The sequence below is a fragment of the Rhinolophus hipposideros genome (genome assembly GCF_964194185.1).
Source record: "Rhinolophus hipposideros genome assembly, chromosome: 25".
NCBI lineage: Eukaryota > Metazoa > Chordata > Mammalia > Chiroptera > Rhinolophidae > Rhinolophus > Rhinolophus hipposideros.
In genome coordinates this window covers 17,992,760-18,020,214 of record NC_138071.1, presented here as the reverse complement: position 1 = coordinate 18,020,214, position 27,455 = coordinate 17,992,760, and the positions used below count along the sequence as shown (strand labels likewise).

The 27,455-nt window shown below is 39.5% G+C and overlaps 1 protein-coding gene across 13 annotated transcripts in view; it reads right to left on the bottom strand.

Annotated features, from left to right (window-relative positions):
- Positions 1–27,455, bottom strand: part of CALD1 (caldesmon 1) — a 197,924-nt gene that overhangs the window by 16,791 nt on the left and 153,678 nt on the right. For 7 of the 13 annotated variants that reach the window (XR_013992594.1, XM_081038593.1, XM_081038595.1 and 4 more), the window contains 6 exons: positions 19,947–20,093; positions 15,621–16,584; positions 14,280–14,357; positions 9,189–9,334; positions 5,134–5,392; positions 2,402–2,542 (listed from right to left, as the gene is read on the bottom strand). Coding sequence is in view for 12 of the 13 variants with exons in the window: in XM_081038593.1 (XP_080894719.1) it covers positions 2,402–2,542; positions 5,134–5,392; positions 9,189–9,334; positions 14,280–14,357; positions 15,621–16,584; positions 19,947–20,093 (1,735 nt within the window). In the remaining variant the exon portion in view is untranslated. The remainder of the gene's footprint in view (positions 1–2,401; positions 2,543–5,133; positions 5,393–9,188; positions 9,335–14,279; positions 14,358–15,620; positions 16,585–19,946; positions 20,094–27,455) is intronic. The other 6 variants (XM_081038590.1, XM_081038589.1, XM_081038592.1 and 3 more) reach the window with 2 other exon arrangements.

Genomic DNA, 27,455 nt, shown 5'->3' with positions numbered 1-27,455 from the left:
TAAAAACAAAAATTTTACATTTATTCTTTGCATGTATTAGTTAAGAAAAATCATTCACTGGTAAAATCATTTAACTATGAGAAACCAGGTTCAGGGTTTCCCAGACAAAGAACAGAAGTCACGAATAATTAACAAAATACACGAGTCAACAATATTTCAAGGTCAAATAGCAAATGGTTCTCCTCCCACTGGCATTCTAGGATGTTAACCTACGACCAATTCTAAAAGTTGCAGGGCTAAGAGCATCAACAATTATAGGACCTCCACAGTAGAATAGAAAATTGATTTCTAAAATAGACCCACAGCAAGTTCTTCAAATATTATGGAGAAATGCGATAGACTATTCCTGAAGACATGTCTGTATTATATATTTGGTTGGTGCAAAAGTAATTGCGGTGTTTGCAATTACTTTTAACCTTTTAAACAGCAATTACTTTTGCAGCAACTTGATAGTAGTAAAAATGTTTTATTTCTTTTTTATGTATCTGTGTATTTTAACTGATTGCTCACGCATGCCTCTCTACTACAGGGAGTAGATAAATGGCTTCCTGGGAACCCAAGAGTCTGGTGGATGGACAAATTAAAGAACTAAGTATAAAAATTGGTAGATGGGAGATATTTGGAGAAGGGAGATGGGTTGTAGTTTCTCTTGAACAAAAGAGTAGAAATTAGAAGTTTAAATGACTACTACTTTCCCTGTGTTACCAAGACTTCAAAGAAAGCATGGTTTGGGTGGGATTTCTGAGGAAGGTATAAAGAGCGAACATGGTTTTCTGTGATGAGCCAGGAACAAAAGGACCCAGACTGGTGGCTGCACAGAGATTGCCTTTTTGCTCTTTCTTCTACAGCAGGGGTCTGCAAACGATAGCCCATTTCCCCATGGGCCGAATGCAGCCCACCTTTTTCACCCAGTCCTAAAGCTAAGAATATTTCACATTGTTAAATGGTTGAAAAAATTCTGAAGAAGAAAAACATTCTGTGACCCAGGAAAATTTTACGAAATCCAGATTTTGGTGTCCATACATGAAGCTCACCTACTCCACCAAGGCTCTCTCCTCGTTCTGCGAGGCTCTGAGGTCTCACTTCTGGGGGAGTCAGCATTTAGATACCTTTGTAATTCTGAATTCCCCTGAGACAGTCAACTCTATTGGTCCCCTAGGGGTAGCTACCTTGCTTTGTGTATCTCTCCATCATAGAATATAGCACACTTGAGGTATGTTATAAATATCAAATATTAAATAATAAAATCCCCCTATGGCTTAGTATGAATTCCCTCCTGAAACAGACCTTGAGAGGAGAGGGTTTGAGCACAAGTAGTTTATTTGGGAGGTGTCAGAACTATGACTGGGATTCACATGATCATAAACCATAAGTGACGTTATTTAGGGACAAAACATGCTGATTTTCAGAGGAAACAGGTAGTAACTGTAAAATATAAGTAATTGGCTTTTGGTCCTTTCAGTATGCCACATGATAAGACCTCACACTCATTTATAAACACACACACACACACACACACACTGAGCCAGCTGGAGCCTGGCTGTGATTCTGTACTGGCTTTGCCCGTTGTCAATGCTTTGTAACCTAGCTAGGTTGACAGAAAATGAAGGTGACACAAAAATGTGAAAAGTTCCAGTCTCTGAAGATTCATTCATTTACATATCCATTCAGCAAGTACCTATTGGGTATCTTCACTGTGCTAGGTGCTCAATACAGGTAAACAAGCAAAAAATACCTATGAAAATAATGACAGATTGAATATAGATAATAGTACTTTCTTGAGTCTATGCTCCCTTCTCAAGTCGACCACTCCATTACGTCCCTGACTCAGCTCCTTTCTGCTTATTCTCTTTTCTCTGGGCAGCACCTCTGTCTGACATCAATTAGGAGCTACACTCCATGAAGGCAGCAGTAGGACCAATCTCATTCTGGCAAAGGACCCTTCCCAGTCACGTTTTATCTCCTCCCCTACAATAGCTTTCAAATTTGACCTGTACCATTTCCAGCTGCACTGCTTTGAATGATGACAAAAAAGAAAATGAACAGCTAACAGGAAAAGCAGCTTAACCTTTACATTTGCCCATTTTATAAACTTTAAATGTTTCCATTTTCAGTTGCTCAAAGCAATGAGGCACCTGGTGAGCATGGGTCAGTGATAATCGCTGATTGTCATTTTTACTGGATGCCAAAGCATCAAGTAAACAACAAATACAAATTTCTCCACTTTATTTCTCCCTTTGCCATATGTTGAAAACAAAGAGAAGCTGTGAGTTGCCTGAAAGATGGAGCACAGAACCAAGCAAAGGCTTTGAATAATCAATAACTAAATAAGGGGCTAAAGTCAAGTTTCTGTTACATTAGAATAGAGGTATTATAAGAAGGGTTTCTGGGGAAAAAATACCTTGAGAGATGAACCTTTCGGAGTGAAGCATTTGAATGGCTTCTTGTCATCTGATGAGCCGTCTTCTGGCATCTTCTGGCGTTTCTCAGCAGCTTCTGCCCTTCGTCTTTCAATCTCTTCCTTTAGCCTCCTCTTCTCTTCCTTAAGAGAGAAAGAGCAAATAACAAGGACATCAATAGCAGGTTCAAGCCACGGGGAATGAGGGTGGAAGAGGAAAGAGTACAAGTCCCACAGGAAAAAAGACCCAGGTTCTAGATTGGATGCCAATGAGTCGTCAAGGGCAGTCACTAGAGATTAAGCCTGAGCTTGCTAGTCCAATGGCCTGATTCGCTTTCTGGTGATGCCACTTCCCAACTGTGTGACCTTGACCACGTTGTTTATCTGCTCTGGGCCTCAGTCTCTTCGCCTGTAAAATGGGGCTAATAACAGCACCCATGAAATAGGGCTTTAATGAAGACTAAATGACAAATCCATGGAAAAGGCTTAGCCTAGTGCTTAGTATGATGACTGGCTTTATCATCATCATCCTGTCAAGTCATTTAACACTGACCTTCTATTGCTGAATATGTGAAATCAATATAAAAACTCTCCTATAGACTACCAAGGAGAGCTATGGAGACAAATGAGACAACTTATGGGCAAAGATATAGAAATCTATGGTACTGTAGCCACCAAACTGCACAAGAGCTGACTTTATGGTTGTCCCCTCAATTGAGTAGATGGTATGACAACACAGACATGAAGTACATATGACATCATGGTGATGAAACCGCAGATGCTTACAATCTATCTCATGAAGCCCTCTGAGCCTTCATCCCTGGTCTGGATACTCTTGCCCTGTCTTCTCTCTCAGGCAAAAGTGCCAGAGCTCTGATCAAGCTGCACATCCTGAATGAAAGATTTTTCTGAGAGATTTATGGAGTCTTTTGTCGTTTTCAAACGATGAGATCTTTATCACTGGATGTTCTCAAGCAGAGACTGTATGTCCATCTGTCAGAGGACGCTGCAGAAGGATCCTGTGTGCTATGGACTGAATGTTTGTGTCCCCCCAAAATGCACAGGTTGAAATCCGAACCCTCAGTGTGATGATATTAATAGGTGGCGGTCTTTGAGAGGTGATTAGGTGATGAGAAGGGAGCCCTCCTGAATGGCATTAGTGAGTTAGGAAAGAACGCCAGAGAGCTCTCTTGCCCCTTTTACCACGTCAGGACATAGCAATGGCCATCTGTGAACCGGGAAGTGGTCCTCTCCAGACATACAATCTGCTGGCCTTGATCTTGGACTTCCCAACCTCCAGAACTATAAGAAATAATTTCTTTGCTCATAAGCCACCCAGTCTATGTTACAGTAGGAAGTGACATCCCAAAATTTCCAGTTCAATCCAGTTCTAAGAACTCATTCTGCCTTCATCAGTCCTCTCCTTCTCTAAATAATATTAATAACAATGCTCACAGTCGTTAGAACTACCACTTCCTGAGTGCCAGGCGCTATTATGTACCTGGCCCCGTGAATACAATGACCTATTTAATCATCACAACAATCCTGAAAGGAGATGTTTATTTCACAGATAAGAAAAGAAGTCTCAGAGTAGTCCAGTAACTTTCCCAAGATCCCAGTTTGCAAGTGGCACGGTTAGGATACAAGCTCAGGTGTTCTTAATTCTAAAGCTCTACCATCCCGATTATTTCCCAGCCAGAGGTCACTGGCTCATTGAGAGCTGGAGTTGGAAGAGATCTTGGAATCATTTCCCCAAACTTTCCACAGTTCGGGGGGATTTTTGTATAAGATTCATGTCAGAAAGTTACTTAAAGTCTTTTTTTGCGTATTTTGAATGATGGGACAGCATTGTATCCTAAGATTAGCACGAAAAGCTCCAGACTGAGGTGGAGAAGCTGGATCCCAATACCGATTCTACCCCTTATTTGTCAAGTAACTGCACACAAGTCACTCAAACTATTGGACTCCCAATTTTTTGTCCATAAAATGAGAATAATAATGTACCTCAGGATGAAAGGGAACAATGTTTCTTGTACATGGTAGCAATGTAAGTTGTAGTTGGTGAAGCACTTTTCAGGTTTCAAAATTAGCCTTTGGGTAATGTTTTGGTTGATTTTAGTTCTGTCTTAAAAGACGGCACAAATTCATCTGCTCACAATTATTGGGCTTCCATTCATGCCTGCACTGTGTTAGGTCCTGTGTATACAGTAATGAACAAAGCGATACTGTCTCTGCCTGTGAAGAAAATCTTTATTTACTCTTCCACTAAAATACTCCAAAAACGATTAAATTTTTTTTTTCCTCTATAAAACCTCTTCAAGGATCAGAAAACAACTGTCACATGACTCTTGGTTCTTGTAACTCATCCACGGACTTTTCATCCTTCTCTACTGTTCTTTACTGAGGGGCTTAGGGTAAGGAGTAAGACAAATGGGACCTCGAGAAAATTATTTAAAAAAAACAACCCTCTCTGTGCCTCAGTTTCCTGATCTGTAAAATGGAGAGAAGATGACCCACTCATGAAAATTGGATAAATTAATATGTATAAAGGTTTTAGCACATAGTAAGTTTATTATCCTTAAAATGTATTTGTAAGAGTCTATTGTCAAAAGAGCAGCAGCATTTCATCAGGGATGAAATTATTCTCTGGGATACAAGGGTCACTAGAGATATGGATTCAGGGACTTGGCTAAGTTGGGGTGCCAGATGGGCTGGGTGGGCTGCGTCCTGCTTACCTCCTCTCTGACTTTTCTTTCTGCTTCCTCCTGCTTCCTCCTCTGCTCTTCCTCCTCCAGAACCTTCCTTCGCTCCTCCCTCTTTTTCTTCAGCTCCTCCAGCTCCAGGGCTGCCTCTTGCTGCTTCTGTTTGAGCTTCTCAAACTCTTCGCTCTCGGTTTCCCCGCGGCGGCGGCGCAGCTCCTCCAGGCGCCTGCCGGCTTCCACTTGGGAAGTGCCTTCTGCCTCCTTGGCCTCGCTTGCCTTCGCTCCAGGACGGCTGGGGGTTGGGGGAGATGCAAGAGTTTGATACACGTAAGCCTTGCAGCCTGCCCTGGAGGGAGAGGATGTGGGTCTCCAGGCTTTGCATCCCACACAGAAATCTCCAGCTCAGGGGTAGCCTGGGGTCTGCCGGGGCTCTCCAGGCCTGAATGTAAGTCCCTGCTCTGCCACTTACCCTAGGTTTCCTCAATTGCACAGTGAGGGGACATAGGCACTGTGGGTGCGATTGTAAAATGATGCAGGCACTATGGAAAACAGTAGGGAGATTTCTCAAAAAATTAAAAATAGAACTACCTTATGACCCAGCAATTCCACTTCTGGGTGTTTATGGGAAGAAAATGAAAACACTGACTTGAAAACGTATCTTCACCCCCCCTGGTTTTTGCCCCATTATTTCTAATAGCCAAGATATGGAAACAACCTAAATGTACATTGAAGGACAAATGAATAAAGAAAATGTGCTACATATTCAGCCATAAAAAGAAGGATATCTCATTTAAGTACTTATTAACAGGTAGTGAGGTCATTTTTAACTAGACGTGAACACAGGCAACCCAGGTCCAACACTTGTCTAAGGAACAGAGGAATTAACACTGTCTGGCATCATTTATTCCATGTAGACAATGGCATGGTGTTTCTAACTATGGAGCAAGAGAAAGAATAAAACAAAATGAGTTCAAGACGACACAATTACCAACATTGATCTTATGTGTATATGTCATGCTTTTTAACCATTGAGGTATCCTACGTGTCCTGTAGGATAATACTTTTCAAGCTGCAGGTCGGAAAATCAACTTAGCAGACTGTAATCAACATTTTAAAAAATGAAATAGGAAACATCGCATAGAGCATGGAAATGATCATTTCCTGACATGCTTGTTTCAGTTACATATGTAGATGTGCACTGGGTCACGATGTAAAATTTTTTTCTTACTGAAAGCTAAGGTTTAAAAGTTTAAAAATATGGTTCTAGATTCTGGATGGTTCAGGATGAACTCTTTTATCTTGAACTCAGTTAAGGTTAGATGATCCCTGAAAACTTGATGCTGCTTTTTCAGAGTCTTATAGGTTTATAGGCTTGTGGCTACAGAGAGGAAATCTCTTCTTTCAGTTAATTTAAGGTCTTTCCATCTTTCGAGACATTTACTCTTTTTGTATTGATCATGTTAGTATTCAGTTGGACTGGCAAAACGCATGCCTGTAAAAACTTCTCTAGATTCCACTAGGTGTCGCTCAGTCTTTATTTTGGACATTCAAAACGTCCACCATTAAGTACCGGTTAACTAAATTATGTTACATCCATCCAGTGAAACCTTCGAACATCATTAATTGCAAGCTTATATTCATAGCTATAGGTTAGTTAAGATACGCTGTTATGTACAATGCAAGAATTAATTTAAAATGTAGATTTATAATTTTATTCACACATATATATATATATACTGTATGTATATATGCATGTTTATTTTGAATGTATATACATGGAGAATATCTGGGAGGAAATGGACGTGGTTATCTTTGGGTGGTGGGTGCTTAGTTTTGTACTTCTATTTTCTTCATGTTTTATAATGAGTACACTTTTTCCTATAATCAGAAAAAAAACACCTTTTAATTCCCACATTAAAAAAAGTAAACAGAAAGCAAAACAAATCCTTGTTTTGTACTTTCTATAAAACCCTGGGAATAATCTATCTCTATAAATGTACTTCTTGAATTGAGATTTTTGTCATGTTTTAGAGAAAATGACCTAGTTATTAGAAAATAGAAATATCAAAGGGGGCAGTAATAAAACCAAGCAAAAGGAGCTATGCTGAAAACAGGAACAAGAGTTTTGTCCCTATCACCTCTGCTCAGATGTGCTGGCATGCCCTTACTATTAGGGTACCACTAACACGAAAATTTCTTCTAGAAGGTTCTCTTGTGCCATCCTTGGCTTCTTGAGGTATAAGTCAAGATGAACATCAGACTTTTCACGATTAACAACACAGCTTGTTTTCAGTTGGGCTAGCTAATCTAAATAGAGGCTTTTACTCCCTTCCCAGTTCCTCACTTTATAACTATATGGAGTAAAACCAGGCGTCTCTGCTTCTATTGGCATCAACTTCTAATTGAAACTAAAACTAACATATGTTGGCAGCTAAACAAAAACTAATAATATGGTGGCAGCCTGTTTCTGTCACTTCTTTTCTGCCCAAAGATGGAAAAATTAAAGTAAGAGTCACATTAAGGGTTCTCAGGGCTCAAACTGTTGCCATCCCTTCTGACTTTTCTCTTGGAATTACTCAGCTCTCCAAATTTCCACACAATGGGCATGTTACTTATTAATGTGAACTTTGACTGAAGCTGGTTGGCAAGTTTGCTAATTGTTAACCACACTTTCTACTGACAGAATGTGAAAGCATTATTTCTCTTAAAAAATGTACTCATGCCCAGAAAACATTATTTTAAACTAGCAAACAATGAAACAATAATACTGTTAGGTAATGTTCACTGAACACTTTTCATGAACCCAACACTGTTCTAGGGCTTTAAAACATTAACCTACTGGCCCTTCAGCAAGCTTTGGGCTCAGCTTACCTGCCTGAATCAATGTGCCTTCTAGATGTTCTGTGAATTCCTGATAAACTTAATTTTTCACATCTATTCTCTTGCCAACTTAGGCTTTCTATTGGATAAATGTGACTAGGTTTCTGTCCAAATTTTTGTATTGAAAAATTGTTTGGGGGCAATTACATTTACCCAATTCAGCCTCTTATAGGGTCAGGAAATGTCCCTCCCTAGTAGCTCTGCTTGCTTCTGAATGTTGCAAAGGTTTTGTTGTAGGAGCATGTCCACTTCTACATAATACCTTTGTTATTTGAAATGTTCAGAAAAACAGGGTCTACAGTGCATGGGAATCCATGTTGCAAGGACCCAGACTCTTTCTCAGAACCCTTGGCACAGTAGCCAGTGACATAACAGAGGCTGAAATCTGGCACCAGCAGTTGAATAAGATGTGTGTGTAGGAATGGGGCTCAGAGAATCATGGAGGCAGGTGTCCATGGCAGCTTTCTGCAACTTGAGTCCTTCTACAAAATTGGTGGGAACTTCCAGAGTTCAATGTGTCTAGTAGTGAGGATTTGCCTGCATATACTTGTCTACCTGTCCTGAAGTCAATTGTGCAGATTTTCAACGTGATGGGGTGAGTTGGGGTGAGGAGGAGAAGCTAAAGCCATACAAGAGGGTTTCCCAAAAGGTATTACATGGGGCATTAGCTCAATGCCCTCTTCCTCCTTTGCAGATTCCCAATACAAATTAACATCAAGTGCTCTCACACTCCTGTTGTAGAGATCTGATTTCACCTAGTTTAATGTCATGTTTCCCAAGTATTAGCCACAGAACAATCCTAGTTTTATACAACATTTATTTACAACCTTTAGAAAATACATTCCTGAAATGGTACTGAGAAGGGTCTCCTATGAAGTTGTCTGGACCCCAGTCACAAATGTTTTCTAATAAACTGGTCTTACATGAACGTATTAGATCAGGGAACAGAAACTCGGACGCCAAAGTTTCTGGCGCTGGACGCTCAATAAGGAGGAAAGCAGCTTAAACCCTGTCTGAGCAATGGGTACTGGTTTTCAGTTAGGGACCTGCTGACTGAGGGTCTTTAAGACAATGGCCAATGACCTCACAGCAAAGGTATGTTGCCTGTTTAGCAAACTTCTATCTGAAGGCAGAAGGTAGGGAGCCTATTTTTGTTTTTTTTTTTTACATGTGAGCAAAGTCACTGTTAATTAGTCACCACTTCTTACCTGAACGTATTCTCTGTGTGTTTAAGTTTGTGGGTCATGAATTCTCCATTCTGCGACTTCACTTCTGTGAGTCCTTTCTTTCCATCCAAGAAGCTCTTAACTTCTTCTCTGGGCTCTTTGTCCTTTTTAATCTTCTCATCTTTGATCTAACCAACAGTACACATCAGGAAGAAATATAACAATAAAAATCTTATTAGGTTTTGGTTGGTATAACCAAAGAAGACCCCCAAATTGTTAGGAAGCCAGAAAACTCCGAAGTGAAACCAACCACTGGAGAACGATGTGGTAGAGATAGGGTCAGAGGAAATTCTTAGAGCATGAGCTATGGTTCTCCAGCCTCTGAGCAAACACCTTGACCACAATTTTAGGAAGTCAAGATCACCCTGATTTCACAGGGGTTTTATTTTCGAAAGCAGTGGAGGTGTTACCATTTGGAAACTATTATGTTCTTGGAACTCAATCACTGAGTGATTGTTTGCAGTTCCCAGTGGGAACAGTGATTATTAGTGTGGCCTTGATGGGAAAAATGCCCAGGTTGCTGGGACAGTTTTCTTCTTGGATGGACGACACAGACGTGTTGAGGAGGAAAGAAGAGGAAACATACCAAGTTAGCCAGATCTGCCAAGCCAATGTGGGCTGATGTCAGAGGAAGAGCACCCTCCTATTTTAATCAAACAAGAAACTAGGGTCTCAAGGACAGAAGACATAATAACCCTGCCTTTAGGGGGATGACTCAGAGATCTGTGGGACCACATTTGTAGTCATCAAAACATTAGAACGGAATAGGAACAATTCCAGGCTTTACCTTGACTTCCATTGCAGGTTATAATTTAGTCTTCAGAAGTGGTTTTGTGATTGTTGTGGGAGACAGAAGAAGGTGATACATGAAGAGCAGGTGTTAGCTTTAATATTTTGTGGGTTTTGTGTTACAAGTTCCTCATGATAAATAAGACACTAGTTGAAGGGAAACTGAATTTGCACAGCTTTTCTGGGGGTAAAGGAATTCAACTTACTTTACCTATATCATCTCACCAATTCTTAAAAGATAAGTGTAAAACAGGAAAAGTTCATTATTGCTCTTTTCAAGACAGAGAAAGCACCAATGTTCTAAAGAAACCTACAGAGGAAGGGTGGGGCGTGGGAACTTAGGGCTTTAGGTGCTGCCAGATGGTCTCCCGTTATCTGATCACTTGCCTATTTCCAGCTATTCTTCAGCTACCCTCTGAACATTTACAGCACAAGTTTTAGTAAGCAGAGTACTTTTTTTTGCTTTTTATTAACGAGCCTTCAATAGTCCGTTCCAAGATTATATTCTTTGGGTATCATTTGACTAAATTACTACCTATAGACTATTCACTACCTTGTTGCTCTAATGAGAAAAAGCTTTAATCTTTTTCCAAGCGGTATCTGTCTAGGATTTCCCTTGGACATGCTGTTGAGGGGAGATGTTGTTTTGCCATTCTGAGAGCTTTGTCTGGAAGTTAGGAAGCCTGAGTTTGGGTTCCAGGGTTGGCAACAAACTAGCTGTGTTACTTTGATTAAGTCACCTAACTACTCTGGGATGTTGGCTCCATGTATGTAAAAAGAGGAGGTTGGAATAGGTGATTCCCTTCCTAATCCTTCATCCTTTCATTTCCCCCTTGGCTTCTGATTTGTCATGAGGGGCTACAGAGAAGAGAAAGAAGTTCCTGGTGTGTCCTACAGTTTGATTGCAGCTCCTTGGTGGCTCTCCTTGCCCAATCACAAATCAGGATTAATGCAGGAGCAGGCAGTCTATTCTCGTCTTGGCCTACCATTGTTGGATATAGCCCCAGAAACCACAGACTGGATTTTATATCCTGGTTAAGAAATATATGAAGATACAAATTTGGAGGTGAGGGGGTCCTATTTCAGAAAACCCATGAAAGAAATTCTGAGTCAAGTCTCATGGTTTATGGACCAGCAGGCAAAGATGACATTCCTTTTAATTAATGTCTCCTAATTCGGAGTCAGAGATATTTCCATTCTCCCCAAATGCATTATCTGATTTACTGACCAAAAACATGTATAAAAGAGATTTGTAAAACTATATATGTCTAACAAGAAAACCCCCCCCGTTCTTTAAGCTCTGCCTGTATTGGCAAAGGTTATGGTGGATGGTGTGGTTATACTCTCTTTGGAAGACTTCCTTGGAAAAATTCCCAATGAAATAAAGATAATTTGAGTTTGCAAATTACTTTCTCTTTTTGGGAAATGAATAAATAAATAAAGTAATTCGGTAATGCCTTTAGGGCACAGTGGATTAGATTCTATAGCAAATTACCCCAAGCTCATGAGATTCTGAGTCCCTTGGGTAAAAGCATTAGATCTTTTAGGTCAAAATGTTATCAGAAAGAAGATCTGTGCTGATGGATTAATAGGTAGTTAAGTATCCTGAAAGAGTCAGTGTACTTCATACGCAGATAACATTAGCATATGAAAGGCTCTGGCCATGTATGATCATTTGGATCAAACTAGGTATTTGGGATATCCAATGTGATAACAGATGGGTGTGTGTGGGGGGGCTGGGGGGAATGGGAATTCCAGTGACATGCCCTGTGCCAGAAAGACAGTCAAAAGGTCAAGTGGTCAGGTCTTTAAGGACTGAGATATCAGTCTCTGTAGTGTATTGCTTTGCGTTATTTGATTCCAGAATAGTGATAAGAACTGGTGCAAGTTACCGTATTTCAGATTAGGTTTAACACATTTCTGTTCGATTCAGAAGCCTCAATTCCTTTTCTGGGTCCAATGTCTATCACATGGGATGTCCTTGTTACTGACAGTTTGGTCCATGGACAACATGGACCTCATCAGGAAGCTCAGACTCCAGCTCAGAGACACTGAGTCAAATCCTGCATTTCCTAAGATTCCAGCGCACACCAGCATGGGGGAATTTGGGATTAGATGCATGAATGTCAGTTTCAGTGTTGTATCAACAACTCTGCTGGAAACTGTTTTTCTGTTGGAGGCAGAGGGTGAAGAACTAAAAAGAGGCATTTAATATTTGGAGAGGAGAAAAAGCAAGCTACAAAAACAAGTTGATCATCTTCATTCCATGGTCACAGAGTTAAACTGCAGTGGAAGAAAGGTGTTTTGTAAGGTACTGGAGTGACTTCTTGAAATGTTTTCTCTAAGAAGGCTTATGCGGTGTTTGTGTTTACTTATGGCTGACTGATCTTGCGTAGCTCCTTGAAAGAAAAGGCTTTAAAAAAAAATTTTTTTTTTTTAACAAAAAGGGGGGAAAAAGGAGGAGGGTGTTTAAAATGGCCAAATCATGTAAAATACAATTTAAAGTTCTCTACATAAAGCAACCACTCAACTAGCTGGAGAAGGGAAAACCTAGTCATTTAACTAGCAATTTATGTACACAATGTTAAAACAGGAATGAGAGATTTTTTTTTTTTTTTTTAAAGCCTGCATGGCGGAGCTGATCTGGCTTCGTGTGAAAAAGAGGCCAAAAGTTTTGGGACACTGGAATGTGCTGTAGGGCAAACTGGAAAAGACGCAGGTTTGAAATCATTACACCATGGCCATTGTTGAACGGGGCCTTATCTGAAAAGAGGAAAAAGGATGATTTGGATGACAGCTGGTGAGCCCTTCCCAGCCCATGGACACAGGACGTAGACAAAGAATGCTTTGGTCATTAAAAATAAGTCACATCTTCGTGAACTGAATTAAATTGTAAATGTGGACGCCAAACTGCTTTTTCAGTTCCCCTCCCCCACATAAAATTAATCACTGAGTTAGGATTTCATGCCCTCTTCTTTCTGTAGTTAAAAATATTCACCACAAAACATTAGCTTTAGAGAAGAACCCATGTGGGACATTTCTGAGTTTAGTTCCAAGGTAACTTTCACTTTTTGTAGCTGAATTTGTAGCGTTCTTCTGTTACAACATGAGAATAATATTTCCCAACATGTTAAACCATTTTCTAAGCTGCCTCATTTGAGCCAAATTCAGTTTTCCAGTTATCAGCATTTATGCTTTCTCCTTCCTTTAAATGGGCAGAGTTTACATTCAGTTTTCACTCCCAAACGACCACAAGTTCTATTAGAAACATGTATCTTAAACAAAATAAATATAACATGAACTAGGGTTTTGACTTTTTATGTGACTCTTATGAAAAAAAATTTAAGAAAATAAACATCTTCCTATTTAATCTGGTGATCTATTTCCTAATTATGGATTTTTCTGTTTCTTCATATATGCCGCAATGGGCAGAGAAATGGGGCAAGAGCCCTTCTGAGTTGGCACTCAATGGCTGCAAGTCAGTCCTGTGGGCAAAGTAATTCAATACTTTGATAATTTAGTTTTACCATGTTCAAGTACTTTGAGCTTATTAGATACTATCACAATGTTTAGGATTCCTTGGGGTTAACATAAGCACAATAGTTAAAACAAGGTCAGGCTCTCCCATGTGGCATTTCGATTACGACAGATCATGATACCCTCTCTGCAGCAACTTTTGGTCTACTTATTTGTTCACTTACCTACAGTCAAACACCGGGCACCAGATCTTTTGTGTGTGTGCCTCAGAAATGCAATGCAGAACATTTTGCCAAAGGGTTCTCAAAACTTTTCCTTTGAAAACCAAATATCATCTTCAGTTCATCCCATTTTCTACTGAGATGTGGGGGGTGTTTTTCCTTTGAGAAGTTAAATCGTTAATCAAGGCCAGTTGGAAATCTTTCATGATAGAAATGGAAGCAGGATGGCTCGAGGGGGAAAAAAAAGCAGCACTCAGAAGAGTAGACAGTGGGAAAGATTGATCAGGGGGGTGCTTTTCAAGCTTTTTGACTGTGACCCAAATTAAGAAAGGCAACTTATATCATAATGCAATACTTACTGCTTGCAATGCCTCTAATTGTGTCTATTTTATTTTGTAAAATTCCAATTGACACATTTAACTGATTTTGAGCTGCGCTAGGTTGATTTCACCATTCAAGGAATCACGAGTCATGGCTTGAAAAACACTGGATTAGAGGTCATAATTTTGAGATCAGCGGATCTGAAATGGCACGGATTACTGCTTGCTGTTGCTTTATGACGCGGTTGTGTCTCAATCATATTTACCTCTTCTTTTTTGAAGGTAGCCTTGTCTTCTTGAGACTTTTCTCTTTTAGGTTGCTCTTTAGCCCCCTTTTCTTCTTCCTTTGTATTTTCAAGAATGGTAAGGTCACTCATTGAAAAGAAGCCCTTCCTTTCTAGCTCTTTCTAGCGTGAGAGGGTGCTCAGGTCACTTGGCACGTGGCGTGGGCTGACTTCTCTTTTGCTCACATGTCTCCGTGCCACCTGTGCCAGTGGTTGTAAACAGCAGCCTGGAATAAATGTTTCCCCGTGCGCCTGCCATGGTGCTCAATGAAATCTAGCGTGACCCGGTGTTTCTTGTGCGTGTTTACAAACCTTGTGTGTGGTTTGGGGCATTTTGTTCCTGATTACCTCGATGGTAGCTGTGTTCATGAGCCCCTTATAAAAAGCAGGGGTGAGAGACAACTTTAGCACATGCAGAGTTACTGACAGAGAGTCCTTTCTGGAAGGTGAACATGCAAGTGGGTGGTGGGGAAAGTGCTTTTAATGCAGACTTGCAGACAGAAACAAATCTTTTCTAGCTCACAAAGACCCTCCTCCTCCCATTTCCACCCTTTCTCAAGCTACATGAGTTTCTTTGTGGCATCCAGATGGTAAAAGCAGCAAAATGTACGCTCCTAAGTCCCAGTCAATTATAAACTGATGGCACCCCACTTGAATGGCTTTATGCAATTCTACAGGAAGCTCAGGTCTACATGATGGCAAATCACGGTTTTGACATTTTTAGTGTATGTGCTGCCGAAGCGAGCACAGGTTTTGACATTTTTAATACAAGGTCCAAACTGGCTTTTTCCCCTCCTTTATCACCAATTGATTTCGAGGGGTTTATTGTTCCCTTCTTAAGATGATATTTCTGACCATGATTTTTTGGGGGGTCAGTTTCCCATCCCAACCTTTATAAACTTATATTAAATGTCAAACCCATGGGTAAGGTGAGGAGTTAAGATCCTCTTGCCTCATGGAGACCTATGGATAGAGATAAAGTGTTAAAAGGAATGAGCTGAGATGCAGATGCAGAATCACAAGTCAACAAAGCACCACCCCATTCACCATCTTTGGGTAAATTCATTTTTCTGGTGTTCACAACAAGCAAGCCCAGAGCATTAATTTCCCTCTGGTTGTCCCAGTAAATTTGGTTGATTGAATATTAAGCCATCAATCGATTGCTTCTTGCTTGCGTATTGCTATGCCTGAAAAGGTGAACAGCTTGCCAAACGACAAAGCACGTGGGGCAGTAGGAATGTGGCCTCAGTCCCAAATTTGCTGTGCATTACATTTCTCACGAGTCACAGGCATCACACATTTGGTGCAAAATGTTTACTGTACCTGTTTCTTTTGGACCACTGTCTGACGTTTATCTTCTTGGCCTTTCTTTTCATTGACCCATTTCCCTTCTATTTTCTCTTCTACCTGTTCCCCTTTTAACTTTTTCTCTTGCGTTTCACTTCTTTTCTCCTCTAGCTGCTTTTTAAGTTTTTGCTCTTCTATCTTAGCTTTCTCTTCTTCCTCTGCCTTTGCCCTCTGCCTCTCCTCTGCTGCTCTTCTCTCTTCCTCCTTAACCCTTTCCTTCTCCTCTGCCTCCCTTCTTTCCCTCTCTCTCTCTGCTGCTTTTTCTTCAGCTTCAATTCGTGCTTTCTCCTCTGCTATCTTTTGGTCCTGCTCAGCTTTAATTCTCTGTCTTTCTTCTGCTTCCAACCTGACTCTTTCGGCCTCAGCGCTTTCCCTTTCTTCCTTCTCCATCTTTTCGTTACTGGTAATCTCATCTGAACCTCGTTCCATCTCCTCCTCTAGTTTAGGCTCATCTGCACTGATCTGCCCATTTTTCAATGACATTCCCACTGCTTCCTCTTGGGTTTCTGTTGTTTTTTCTTCTACCATCACCTCTACCTGATTTTCTTTGATGCTCCCTTGCTTTGGCTTCTCTCCTTCCTCTTCCTCCTTTTCTTTTTCTTCTTTCTTCTTCTCTTCAGCATCTCTCCAATCATTCTTCTGGTAAGACTTGGTGACTATTTCCGTTTCCTCTACCTCATATCTTTCTCGATGACTTTCGCTTGTTTCTTCCTTCTCTGCGGTTTCATTTTCTGCTGTGTTGTTGTGCATTCTTGTGCTTGGTGCTGACAAACTGGCATCTGTTATTGTGGGGTCGAACTCCTTCTGCCGCTCCAGTGCTTCCTGCAGGCGCTTTTGGCGTCTTTCCTCACGCCGAGCCAGGCGCTCCTGGAAAGCGGACTCGTCGTCACCCTCTGCCTGAGCGTTGGTGGTGGTTGTCTTGACCTCCTCGTCGGGCACACTGCACAACAGAAACAACAACACCAAAGACAGCGTGCTGATGCATCAATCAGCTGGATTCACGTAGCCTAATCCACAGTGGAACTATAGCAGAGCCTGGCAGTACCCTGCCCGTATACATCCCCTCTGAGGTTACTGTATTAGTAGGGGCGTGCCTGGCTTTCCACTGGTACCATATGCCAGTCTTTGCCCTTGGTCTTTCTCCGGCCACTGGAGCCTATTCTACATGTCTGAAGTGCTCTGAGAATTGACATGCCCTGGCAGCAGCCCTCCAACAGAAATTGATGAGCATTCGTGTATGAATACCTCCACTCCCCTACCTTTTGAGTCACGTACCTCTGAGGTGCCTGTGTCTCACTGGATCTTAGTGTCCCGCACAGTGGTAACTTGCTGGGCAATGAAACCTGTATTGGGTTGCTTTCCCTTCCCCATCTCACTTCCCCACACCATGTTTTCTGGAATCGCTTGACAAATAAACCACTTATGCTCCAATCTTTGTTTCAGGATCTGCTTCTTGGGGAACTCAAACTAAGACAAGGACCAAACTGAAATAATGAATGAATTCCTCTAATATCATATAATATTTTCACATGTCACCAAGTCAGCTAGAATTCTTGCACTGGATTTGTGCACATTATAGCGTGGAGATGCTATATTCAGGCCAATGACACCCTTCCCCCCATGGTAGAAACCTGTAACTGTCCACCACAATTCATGCTCTTCTTCCTATAGTCCCAGGAAATGAATGCTAATCAAGGATTATGTTTTCTACCCTTCCCTCTTCCTTGCACCTCGGGGGAGGCACCTGACCAATAATTTTCAATTGAATGTGAACAGAAGTGACAATTAAGAAGTAGAGGTGCGTTCTCTACTGGTCTGTCTCTGTCTGTTGGCTAGATTAGAAGACTCCAAAGCCCCAGGAAATGACAGAGTCACAAGAGGAAAAAAAGAAAAGAAGGTGACCATTTCTACCCACTATTCAGAAATAACCACACTGGATTGGTGTTATTGCATTCAACTACTAAAATTTGGGGGCTCACTGTTATAGCAAACGACCTTACTCTAACTAATATGTACACTATCTACCTTCTTTATCAAGATATCCACGAATAAAGGGTCTTTTGCTGTTCTTTCTATAGTAAACAAAGAACAGTTAAATTTGATATTTATTAAAAAAGAAAAAGAAATTTCTAAAAACCAAACTGTACCACGTCCATCACCTCACTCATATTTGCAGGATGCTGGATACTGCCTGAGCCAGCAGTGTTGGTCTCCGCTGGCAAGAAACAATCAGTCATGTGATACCAGGAACTGTGGCCAGAGTTGAAAGAATATGTTTTGCAATGTTTAGAAACTCCATCAAATTTCATGGTTCATACCGAACTTGGCCCCTTTTAAGTTCAAGTTCACTTAATTTTGGAAAAACACGTTTCACATTTAAGAACAAGGAATGGTAGAGTAAGGGCTAGATTTTTAAACTTTCTTGGCCTTAACTGCTGGTACAGGATACTGTCTCCATGAATTAGACATATAAGAATTACATTTCCCTGAAAATACAACTGGTTTAGAATTTACGTCTATATGTATAGAAGTCTATACATATAGGCATTTGGATCAATTGAATTCATATAATTTTTAAAAGGTCCCCCAAACTCTAAACTGCTACCCAGATGAAAGTCCTCTTGAGTTAAGAAACCAACAGACTCTACTGAACCTTTCTTTGCCTATTTATAAATTCTGACGGCAAATATCAGGTGAAGTTAAGTACCAGTTACAGTTCTTTATATTTCAGAGGTAAATCACATGTTCTCAGATCTTAATATGCTTTACTGAAAAAAAAAAAAGAATTTGTGCTTAATCAACAGCATGAAATATAAGTACTACTAACAAAAAGTGAAAAAAAGAGAAACAAGTAGACGCAAGAAAACTACAGACCATGAGTAACTTTTTTAGCCATTATTGATCATTAACTAATAAACCAGGTTCAGGAAATGTCTCAACATAGTATTTTTAAATTCTTTTTTTTTTCCCTTCCATCCTTAGCTCAAGAGTAGAAAAGGCAGTGATGACTATGCCACGCTCCTCTGTAAGACTCTGATACCATCATCCTCATAATACCTACTGTGTGCAAGGTGCTGTGCATTTTACATGTTTTATTATCTCATTTGAATTTAACAACGTTCCTAAGAGAACGGAATAATTTTCATTTCCCTTTAAGTAAAGAAATATACTTGGTGAAAGACCAAGTTGGGATTCAAAGGTAAGTAGTGAGCCCCGAAGAACATACCTTTAACCCCTTTGCCATACTCCTCCCTAACAGAGAGCTACTTACCAAGTGACAAGATCGCTATAATAAACTTCCTATTGAATTCATCCTGCCTGCCAGCATTGTCAAGACTGCCTCCAGAAACCTTCAGTGCACCCACTCAAATTTGGGCCAAAGTGGCCAGAACTCTTTCCCCTCAGAATTCCCCTCAGATTGAATTAAAGGAACAATCAACAATGCCCTCCCAACACACAAAAAATAATACAAACTGAAACCAAAACCACACATAAGATCTTACATGGCGATTTCATTGTATTTAATCGGTCCATAGTTGTACATAAAAATTAATTTTGTTTCTCTACTTCCTCTCCCCCAAATAGCCTCATCTTTTTTACACCTTGGGGCATATAAATGACACACACTAACCATCAGCATAATAGACTGTGTGTGACCTTGTGTGAACTTGTAAAAGCCCTTTTTGAAGAAGTTGAACCTGTTAAGTATTCTCAACTTTCCTGACTTCTACCGGGGCTTGTAGAGGAAAAATGTTATAGCAAACTCATAAGCTTCTTTGCATAATTACATTAAATTAAACAGGATTCTGCACCTTGCTGAATATTGTAGTGATCAGAGAATACTGTTTCAAGCTGCAGGAAAAATAAGACATTTGCAATTCATGCCTGGTTTTAAAATTCAAGTATTATCTGCTACCGATAGGCACGGAAGACTGACTGTTCAACTAATAAATCTTCAGCCCCAAACAGATAGTAATAGCTTAAAGAATGAGCATATATAGTTTGCCTTATTTAAAGATAACACCCAACATATTAAATAAATTAAAAAATTATTAGGTTATGAAATAAAATCAAATCCCTCAATTGGGTGTGTTTGGGGGGATGGGTGTGTCCTGATGTCTCAATCAGTTTGACTGTCCAATCTGATTAGTTGCTTAAAATGACCATAAAATAATTAAACAAGTTAGACTGAAAAAGAGTTGAGTTGGGGTGACAAGGGAAGGCTTTGCCCAACACACTCCATTCATGAGACAGGCCAAAAAGTACCTTAGACATTCTCCATTCCGAAGAGGATGACAGTACCTGTTCTGAGCATGAATCTCCACCTGGTCAGTCACCTGCCCCAAGGATTCTTCCTCTTGCTTCTGCCGCAGCCTTTCCTGTCGGGCTCGGCGGCGCCGTTCCCGGGCGGCCTCTTCCTCGTCATCGTCATTCCTCTGGTAGGCGATTCTGCAACGTCACAAAACCACCTCTTTGAGCATGCCAAGTGCCAACCCTCTTCACCAGCTTCTCGTCAGGATCAGCCCTGAGTTCATTTCTGACTCGACTACTTCCTGAACCTAAGAGTTCTAAAAGGATGGTCCTAATCCGAGACCCCATTTGACTAGTTTTCAAACGTTTAAGTATCTGAAAAGCACCCATCCAGTAACTACACAGGAGACTTTGAGTCGATCAAATAAACCGAAAAAACCTACACAAAAGCAGACTGACTTCGGAGACCGTGTGGTAGCATATTCAGATTTCTTTGCTAAGCTGGAGACCAGCATGGAAGATTTGGAAGCAGAAATCCAAAGCACTGAACTGAAAATAATTCAAACCCTTATTAATAAGATTCAGCATGTTGGATGAATGATTTATGTAGACAATGTCACAAAGGTCAGACAAGCTCAAGTGAAGTCACCAAACCAGGACTTAGGCATTCGTCAGCCCAAACGGCTAATTCAAATTGAGAGCAGGGTGTTCTCTTCGCTTGGGTTTTATTTTCTCCTTTCAGTTCCTTTTCACTGGAGAGAGAAGGTGTTATTGACAACTGATAGGCTTCAAAGTCAGTGCAGCTCCCTCTGCGGCCCCCTCTTTGGTTCTAAAACACGAGTTAGTGTCCCTACCACATGCTGGGCATTTCATAGTAGCCCCCAGGGGTACATTTAGATAGAAATCTAAGGCTTTAAGGCAGGTGGAAGAGGCACAGGGGGCTTCACATGCACTAATTTCATAGTTTCAGGGGAAGCAAATGACTATTTGCTTATACAATCAATGTCATCACATGATACATTCCCCTTAATACTTATTCCCAAATAAAGGGGCAATGACCTGAATGGTTAACTTGGCTACTTTGGAAGGATAATGTATGTTGAGATGCAGAGTGCCCAGAAGGCGTGGGTAGTTCTGCTGGGCAGGGACAGGTTGGCCTGACGGGTCCACGGGTTGGGACGGAGCTCACTGGGCAGCTGGCTGCTTTTCACACTAGAGAGGTAAAGTACTTTTATGTTACTTACATACCTACAAATAGAATGTAAACATTTCATACTTATAATTCTTTTTTTGAGTCTCTTTTTTGTTTTGTTATTTTAGTTTCAGGTGTACAAAACAGCATAATGATTAGACATTTACACCTCTCACAGAGTGATAACCCCAACAAATTCATTACCTATCTGACACCGTACGTAGCTCTTACAATACCATTGACTAAAATCTCTATGCTGCACTTTACATCTGTGACTACGTTTTCTTGTTGTTATAATTAACATTCAATATTATTTTATATTAATTTCAGGTGTACAGTAGTTAGGAAATACTTATCATTCTTATATAACAACAAAGCTGAAATAATTTACAAATGACAGAAAATAAAACAGCAGAACCATATACTTTATACCGACAATATGAACCTAATATTACTAATAGAGGTTTGCTCCTGTTAGATTTACAAGCCAGGGATTTTTATACTTAGATCAGTACTTTACTTTATTTGTTTCTATTTTTGACTTCAAGAAGAAAATGCTACGAGTGTTTTTTCACCTAGGTATCTTACAAAAATCAAGGTGAACAATTCCTAAGGTTGGTTGGTTTGTTCTTTGCTTCTTCAGAAAACCCGACTTCCTACTTACTAAAATCTGCTAGTGTACAATATTCAAATGCCACTAATTAAATGTCACTGACTGGTTTATTTTTACAAATATGATGAGAAGGTCAGTGTGGTGGTATAGTTGAAGGATGACCAGGTTAGTACTCAGAAAACCTGGTTTCTAGAACTGGCCTCCTACTAGCTTGTAGCCCCTTGATTAATCTGAGTTAAATTTCTACAGTGTAATATTTTGTGGTTCTTAGGAGAAGTACAGCTGAGGAGCTTTTTTGTGAAGAAAGATGAGTTCAATTTTAGACTTGTTGCACTTGAGGTGACGGCATGACATGATCCAAATGTTCCCTTCTGATTCAATCACATTGTAGTTTGCAGTCAAAAGACACTCCCAGCGGTTTGGCTTCACTCTTCAGATTCTTGGCCTAATATTCCTTTGGGTTATTTCTCAGTAGACAGCTTTAACCACAGCAGGGTCCTTAATGATTGCTTCCCAAGCTAATCAAACACCAGATCTTAATACGTTGTTCTATACATCGCTGGATCAGCAACGAGGTCTTGGCTACTGCTGGGGCCTTCCTTTTCCAAGACAAGCAAGAGACATAAAAGCTCCAGATCGACAGCCTCTGCTACAAACAAAATTCCCCTCCTCCTAAAAGAGATCTCATTTTTTAGCCCTTGATTTCCCAACATTATTGAACCATTTGAGATGTTACTGTCTTTCTCCCACCTACCAATATGCTTCGTGGCAGGATGTTGTGTCTTTTAGCCAGATACAAACTCAATTTGCCTTCGAGGCCATGTCACACTCAACCTTTCTCCTTCTTAGATTTCTCACTGGAGGAGTGACCTGAACAAGTTTCTGCTTCACAGTCTCTTCTAACTCTTTGCACTTGGTATAGCTTCAAATTTACAGTTGATCAATCTTGGCTGGTAGCCCCTTGCCAAAGATACACAGTTACTCGAACTAGATTTCTAAAGATCCTTTATTACTACTAATAAATAAACATATCAAAATTGTTTTCAAAGGTAAGAACAAAAAAGAGCTCAAATGACTTCATGGTATTTTGAATCATAACATGCCCAGTTGTTGGCTCAACAACAACGTATCAGTTGACTTCATAAGTGAAATTGTGACCATGCCAAATTACTTGATATGTGTGGAAATTCTTCAGATGTGAGGTTCCCTTCATTAGCTGTCCGTGTGCAAAGCCTGGTAGCTTCTTAGCTTTTAGGTCTGTTCCACAGCAACCTACCCTTCACTCTACTAGTACCACAGGTTTATTTACTTGTTTTCTTTCAAAATTGAGAAAACTTAATCTTTCATTTTTCTCTGATCCTAAAAGTAATATACACTCATTATTTTCTTACAGCAGACAATACAAAATGTATAAGAAAGAAAGTAAAAATTACTTCCCTAATCATACCACTCAGATACAAACATGGCTTATATTTGATGTATTCTATCAGACATTTTCCTATGCGTCACAGATATTTTTATTTTTAACAAAGTGGGGTTATGTTTCACACACACACACACACATTATATATGTTATATATATTATATATATAATTTTATAAGCTGTTTCTTTAATTTATTTTATTTATGGATCATTTTTAACATATTAAGAAAATATGATTTTCAACAGCAACACAGTATTCTATGCACAGATGTACATTATATGGATGTACCATAATCTATTTAACCACTTTCCTACTGATGGGCAGTTAAGATTTTTCCAACTTTATGTTCTTAGAAACAATGCTGCAAAGGACATCATGAGAGATATACTTTTACCATTAGTTCAATTACTTACCTAGGAAAAACTTACCGAAGTTAGAATTTCTAAGTTTACGAGCATGCTTCCTTTCAAGGCTTTTGATACATACACCCTGACAAATTGCCCTCCAGAAAGGTCTGTAACACCAGCAATGTATGTACGCTAATTTCACCATAGGCAGAATTTATGCTAATTTTAATGTATGCTAACTTCACCATAAGCAGAATTTATCCAAAAAGATAGATGAGTTCACAGCATTCTTAATACATCCAAATGCTACCACACCACCTCTGTTTATGCTTCAGTGAAAGGCAAAATGTTAACATTTCTAATTTTCCACACATCAGATTTCAACGTGTTTGCAATGCTGCTGACTAGTAAAAATCATACCTGACCACCCACTGGATTGTAATCAAAGCATAACAATCCATTTGTTCCTTCTGGAAACTTCAGCAGAGGCCGGCATTACCCAGTCTACTGCTGCTTACCACCACAAAGCCAACTGAGGTTCCCAGATGATTCAGAGGCCGTGTGGGACTCGAAGAGCCTCTGAATCATCTGGGAAAGACTAAACAATATTTATTAGAGCTTTACTCAAGTACATTTTATTAAAAAAAAACACACACACAGGTATCCCCAAATGATATGTGAAGCACCTCTCTATTAAAGAAAATGTTCGATTGAGCAGAAGCCATGATTTCCCAGCCATGCTGGGTGCAAGCAGGTTTGCTACGGAGTATCATGCTTTGCTTTTTGGTGACTGCCTTTTTTCATCTCTCGGCATGAACACCTGGAGAAAGGTATGATCAGCTTTACTACAGAAGGCCAGTGCTGTGGCAGCAAAGGCTTATCAAACATTCGGGAGAAAGAGATATGGTCCATTGTGTGTGTGTGTGTAGATAAGTGTTAAACAATCTCAAAAGTCCAAAATAATTACATAATTTAATTGAGTCAGTGGTATGCACAAAGTAGAGAGAACTGGCTTTTCTTCCATCCCCAGAACCACTGCTCAAAGACTCTGGTGTTGGATTATAAGAAAAAACAGATCTCTGCAATGGGAAAACTCTCTTGGAATGCTGTGGCTTTCACACCAAAAACATTTTAAGTATCTCTCACCAGAGTGCTACAGTCTCAGTACATTCAAATAACAACATAATCATGTTACATGCTGTACCTTTTAGATAGAAAGTTCAAATAAATAAAAGTATTACAAATGTGGCAAATAAGGAAATCACTGAGAAATCAGCGTCTTTACGCTAGGGTGGGCCAGGATCTAAATGTATACATGTACTGGGGGAAAGAAAGAAAGAAGAAAGAAGAAGAAAGAAGTGGAAGCTTCCATAGTAAGACACTAATTGTCATCTTGCCTGGTGTCCCCTTTACCCCAGCTTCCCCGTCAAATATTTCTTAAGATCTGCACAATATTGGCAAAATTTCATCCACAATGTACTAGGTTGTTTTATTTTGTTTTTACCCTCCATGGTTTGAAGAATGTTGCTCTTATTTCCTTTCATTCTGTCTTTTTTCCATTTTGCTATTTTCTGATTTGAGAGTAGTATATGATCCTTTAAGTTTCCCATAAAAATGTTGACAAGAGTATTTTATTAACCAAACAATATCTTTTATCAGGAAACCATGTTTAAAAATAGAGTAAGGAAAAGCAATAATCATTTTTATGAGGGGGGCCGACTTTTTATTACATGTTCAACAGCATGAAAGATCCAGAGAGGATGAAAAAGAAGGAGTATAAGTTGACTTATTTTATGATGACAATCATAGCATTACTTTGGGTAATTAACTGGATAACCAAATAGTTAACCATGTTTGGATTTACAATCTTGCTATTCTATTTTTTTTTAACATATGTGGCACATATGACATAATTATTTTGCAATTAAAAACTATTAAAACTAATATGTTTGATAACTTTTAAAATCAGTTCACTGAGACATAACCTATTCCTGTCAGCTACTGCATAGGATCCCACAACTTATTTCACCATTCTCCTACTGATGGACATTTGAGTTTTTCCCAATTTTTCTCTACTGTATACAGTGTTATAATGCTTTCTTGTGCACACATGTGTTTTCTTAGGGTAGATATTATGAAGTGGGATAGTATACGTTCATTTAAATTTAAAAGATTCTGTCAGGTTGCCCATCACAGTATTTGTTCCAAGTTACAGCCTCATGCTCTGTCATTTCAAATAACCAGGTCAGATTAACATGCAGTAACACAGTCCTCTGCTAACTGATAGGGTCAGAAAAAAAATTCGGTCTTCTATATCATGTATAGAAGTGGTTTCTAACATTTTAAGAATGAGGACCCTTTTAAAATATCAACAAAAAAAATGAAGATATCATGATAATTGCTTATGCTTTTGCTATTTATTAATAAAGTGTTTTAGAAAGTGCCTATATCTTCAATAATGCATAAAAAGGATTTTGTATATTATAAACAATTTCATGTATACATATTTGAAGAACAGTCTTTCATCCTTGAAATAGTTGTTTATCAGAAAACGGGAAATATTTGGTGTGGATATAAATTTGGGAATCTCTTTCAATAACTCAGCACTAGAGAACCATTGGCGTATACAAAAATTACCAGAGCCACTGAACAAATTTTGAATTGTCTCTTTCAACCCCTTTTGTGTTTTTCAACATTCCTCACGCTTGGTAAACACACACATATGCAGACACACGCACAGACCCACAGGCTAAGTGAGGAAAACCTCGGAGAAAATAAAAGGCCTAAGGCACTAAAATGAGGCCAATTTGTGAAAGACTTAAAGAGGTCCCATTCAGATCAAAGTTTCCAAGTCTCTTTTTTCCTTCATTGTTTCTGCCACATTCCTATATTTTTAAGAAGGATGTTGCACCTAAAATTCCAATAGATTGAATAAATAGACAGTTAACTGAATTCTAAGATGAACTCTCATCTCTCTGCATCCCACTGCACTTTCACTTCCATGTAAGGATTCATTCGAGAGAAGGTGGGGTTGGTTGAGGGAGAGATTACAGCTGTAACTGAGACACTCAATCCCAAATAGCTCCTGTCCCAGTTTTCTGCAGCTGTACATTTTCTACATAGATCAGACCCAGGAGGAAGACTGCCTGATGTTTACAGCCGCTAAGAAGGACAACTTCTTAGTCAGTTACTTTTCTTTGATTTCCATCATTCTTGGTTCTGCCAATGTAATTTTCTTAACCTGGGTCTTAATCTGGGATCCAACTTCAAGAGTTAAAACCTGTGGGTTGAAAATGTGCTTGTCAACTATTAGAAGGCAACATGACTCATACATATTTGCACTATTCCTTTTCATGGACCAAAAAACCCCAGTGATGTTCTTTCATAATATGAAATGCAAGCAGATTTTCCAAACATATCCGATCAGCTTTGGGAATTGCTCAAACACTCTTTGTAAGATCTCAGGCCATGCTGTGATCAGGAGGGAAAATCCTGAGCTACTGAAATGAGTCATACTTGCCCCGCAGATTTACTGTATGTTTGAAAGTTAAAAGAGGTTTATAGAAACATTCCAGGCTCTTAAATATGATTTTGTTTATATGTGGTGTCTGCGAAATGTTGTGGTTTCATTTAATGCACATAAGGTCTAATTCTGAATGTTTTTCCCTTGGATTCTTTAGAAGAAAGGCATTAACAATTATAATGGAGAAAAAAAATCCAGAAAATGAAAATATTTTCAGGTCAGAATATGTTTAGAAATGAATTACTAGCTAATAGTCAATTGGTTGTTAGTAATTAATATAGGATAGAATGGAAGAAAGCCATCTTGACTTAGAATATACATATATTATATAGATAATATACATATATATGTCAGGAGTGCTAAAAAATGTATACACATGACTTGTATTCATCTTTTGTTATTGGTATATATTGAATATTACAATTTTAATACAGTTTTTCCTTTCTTAAAATGTGTATACA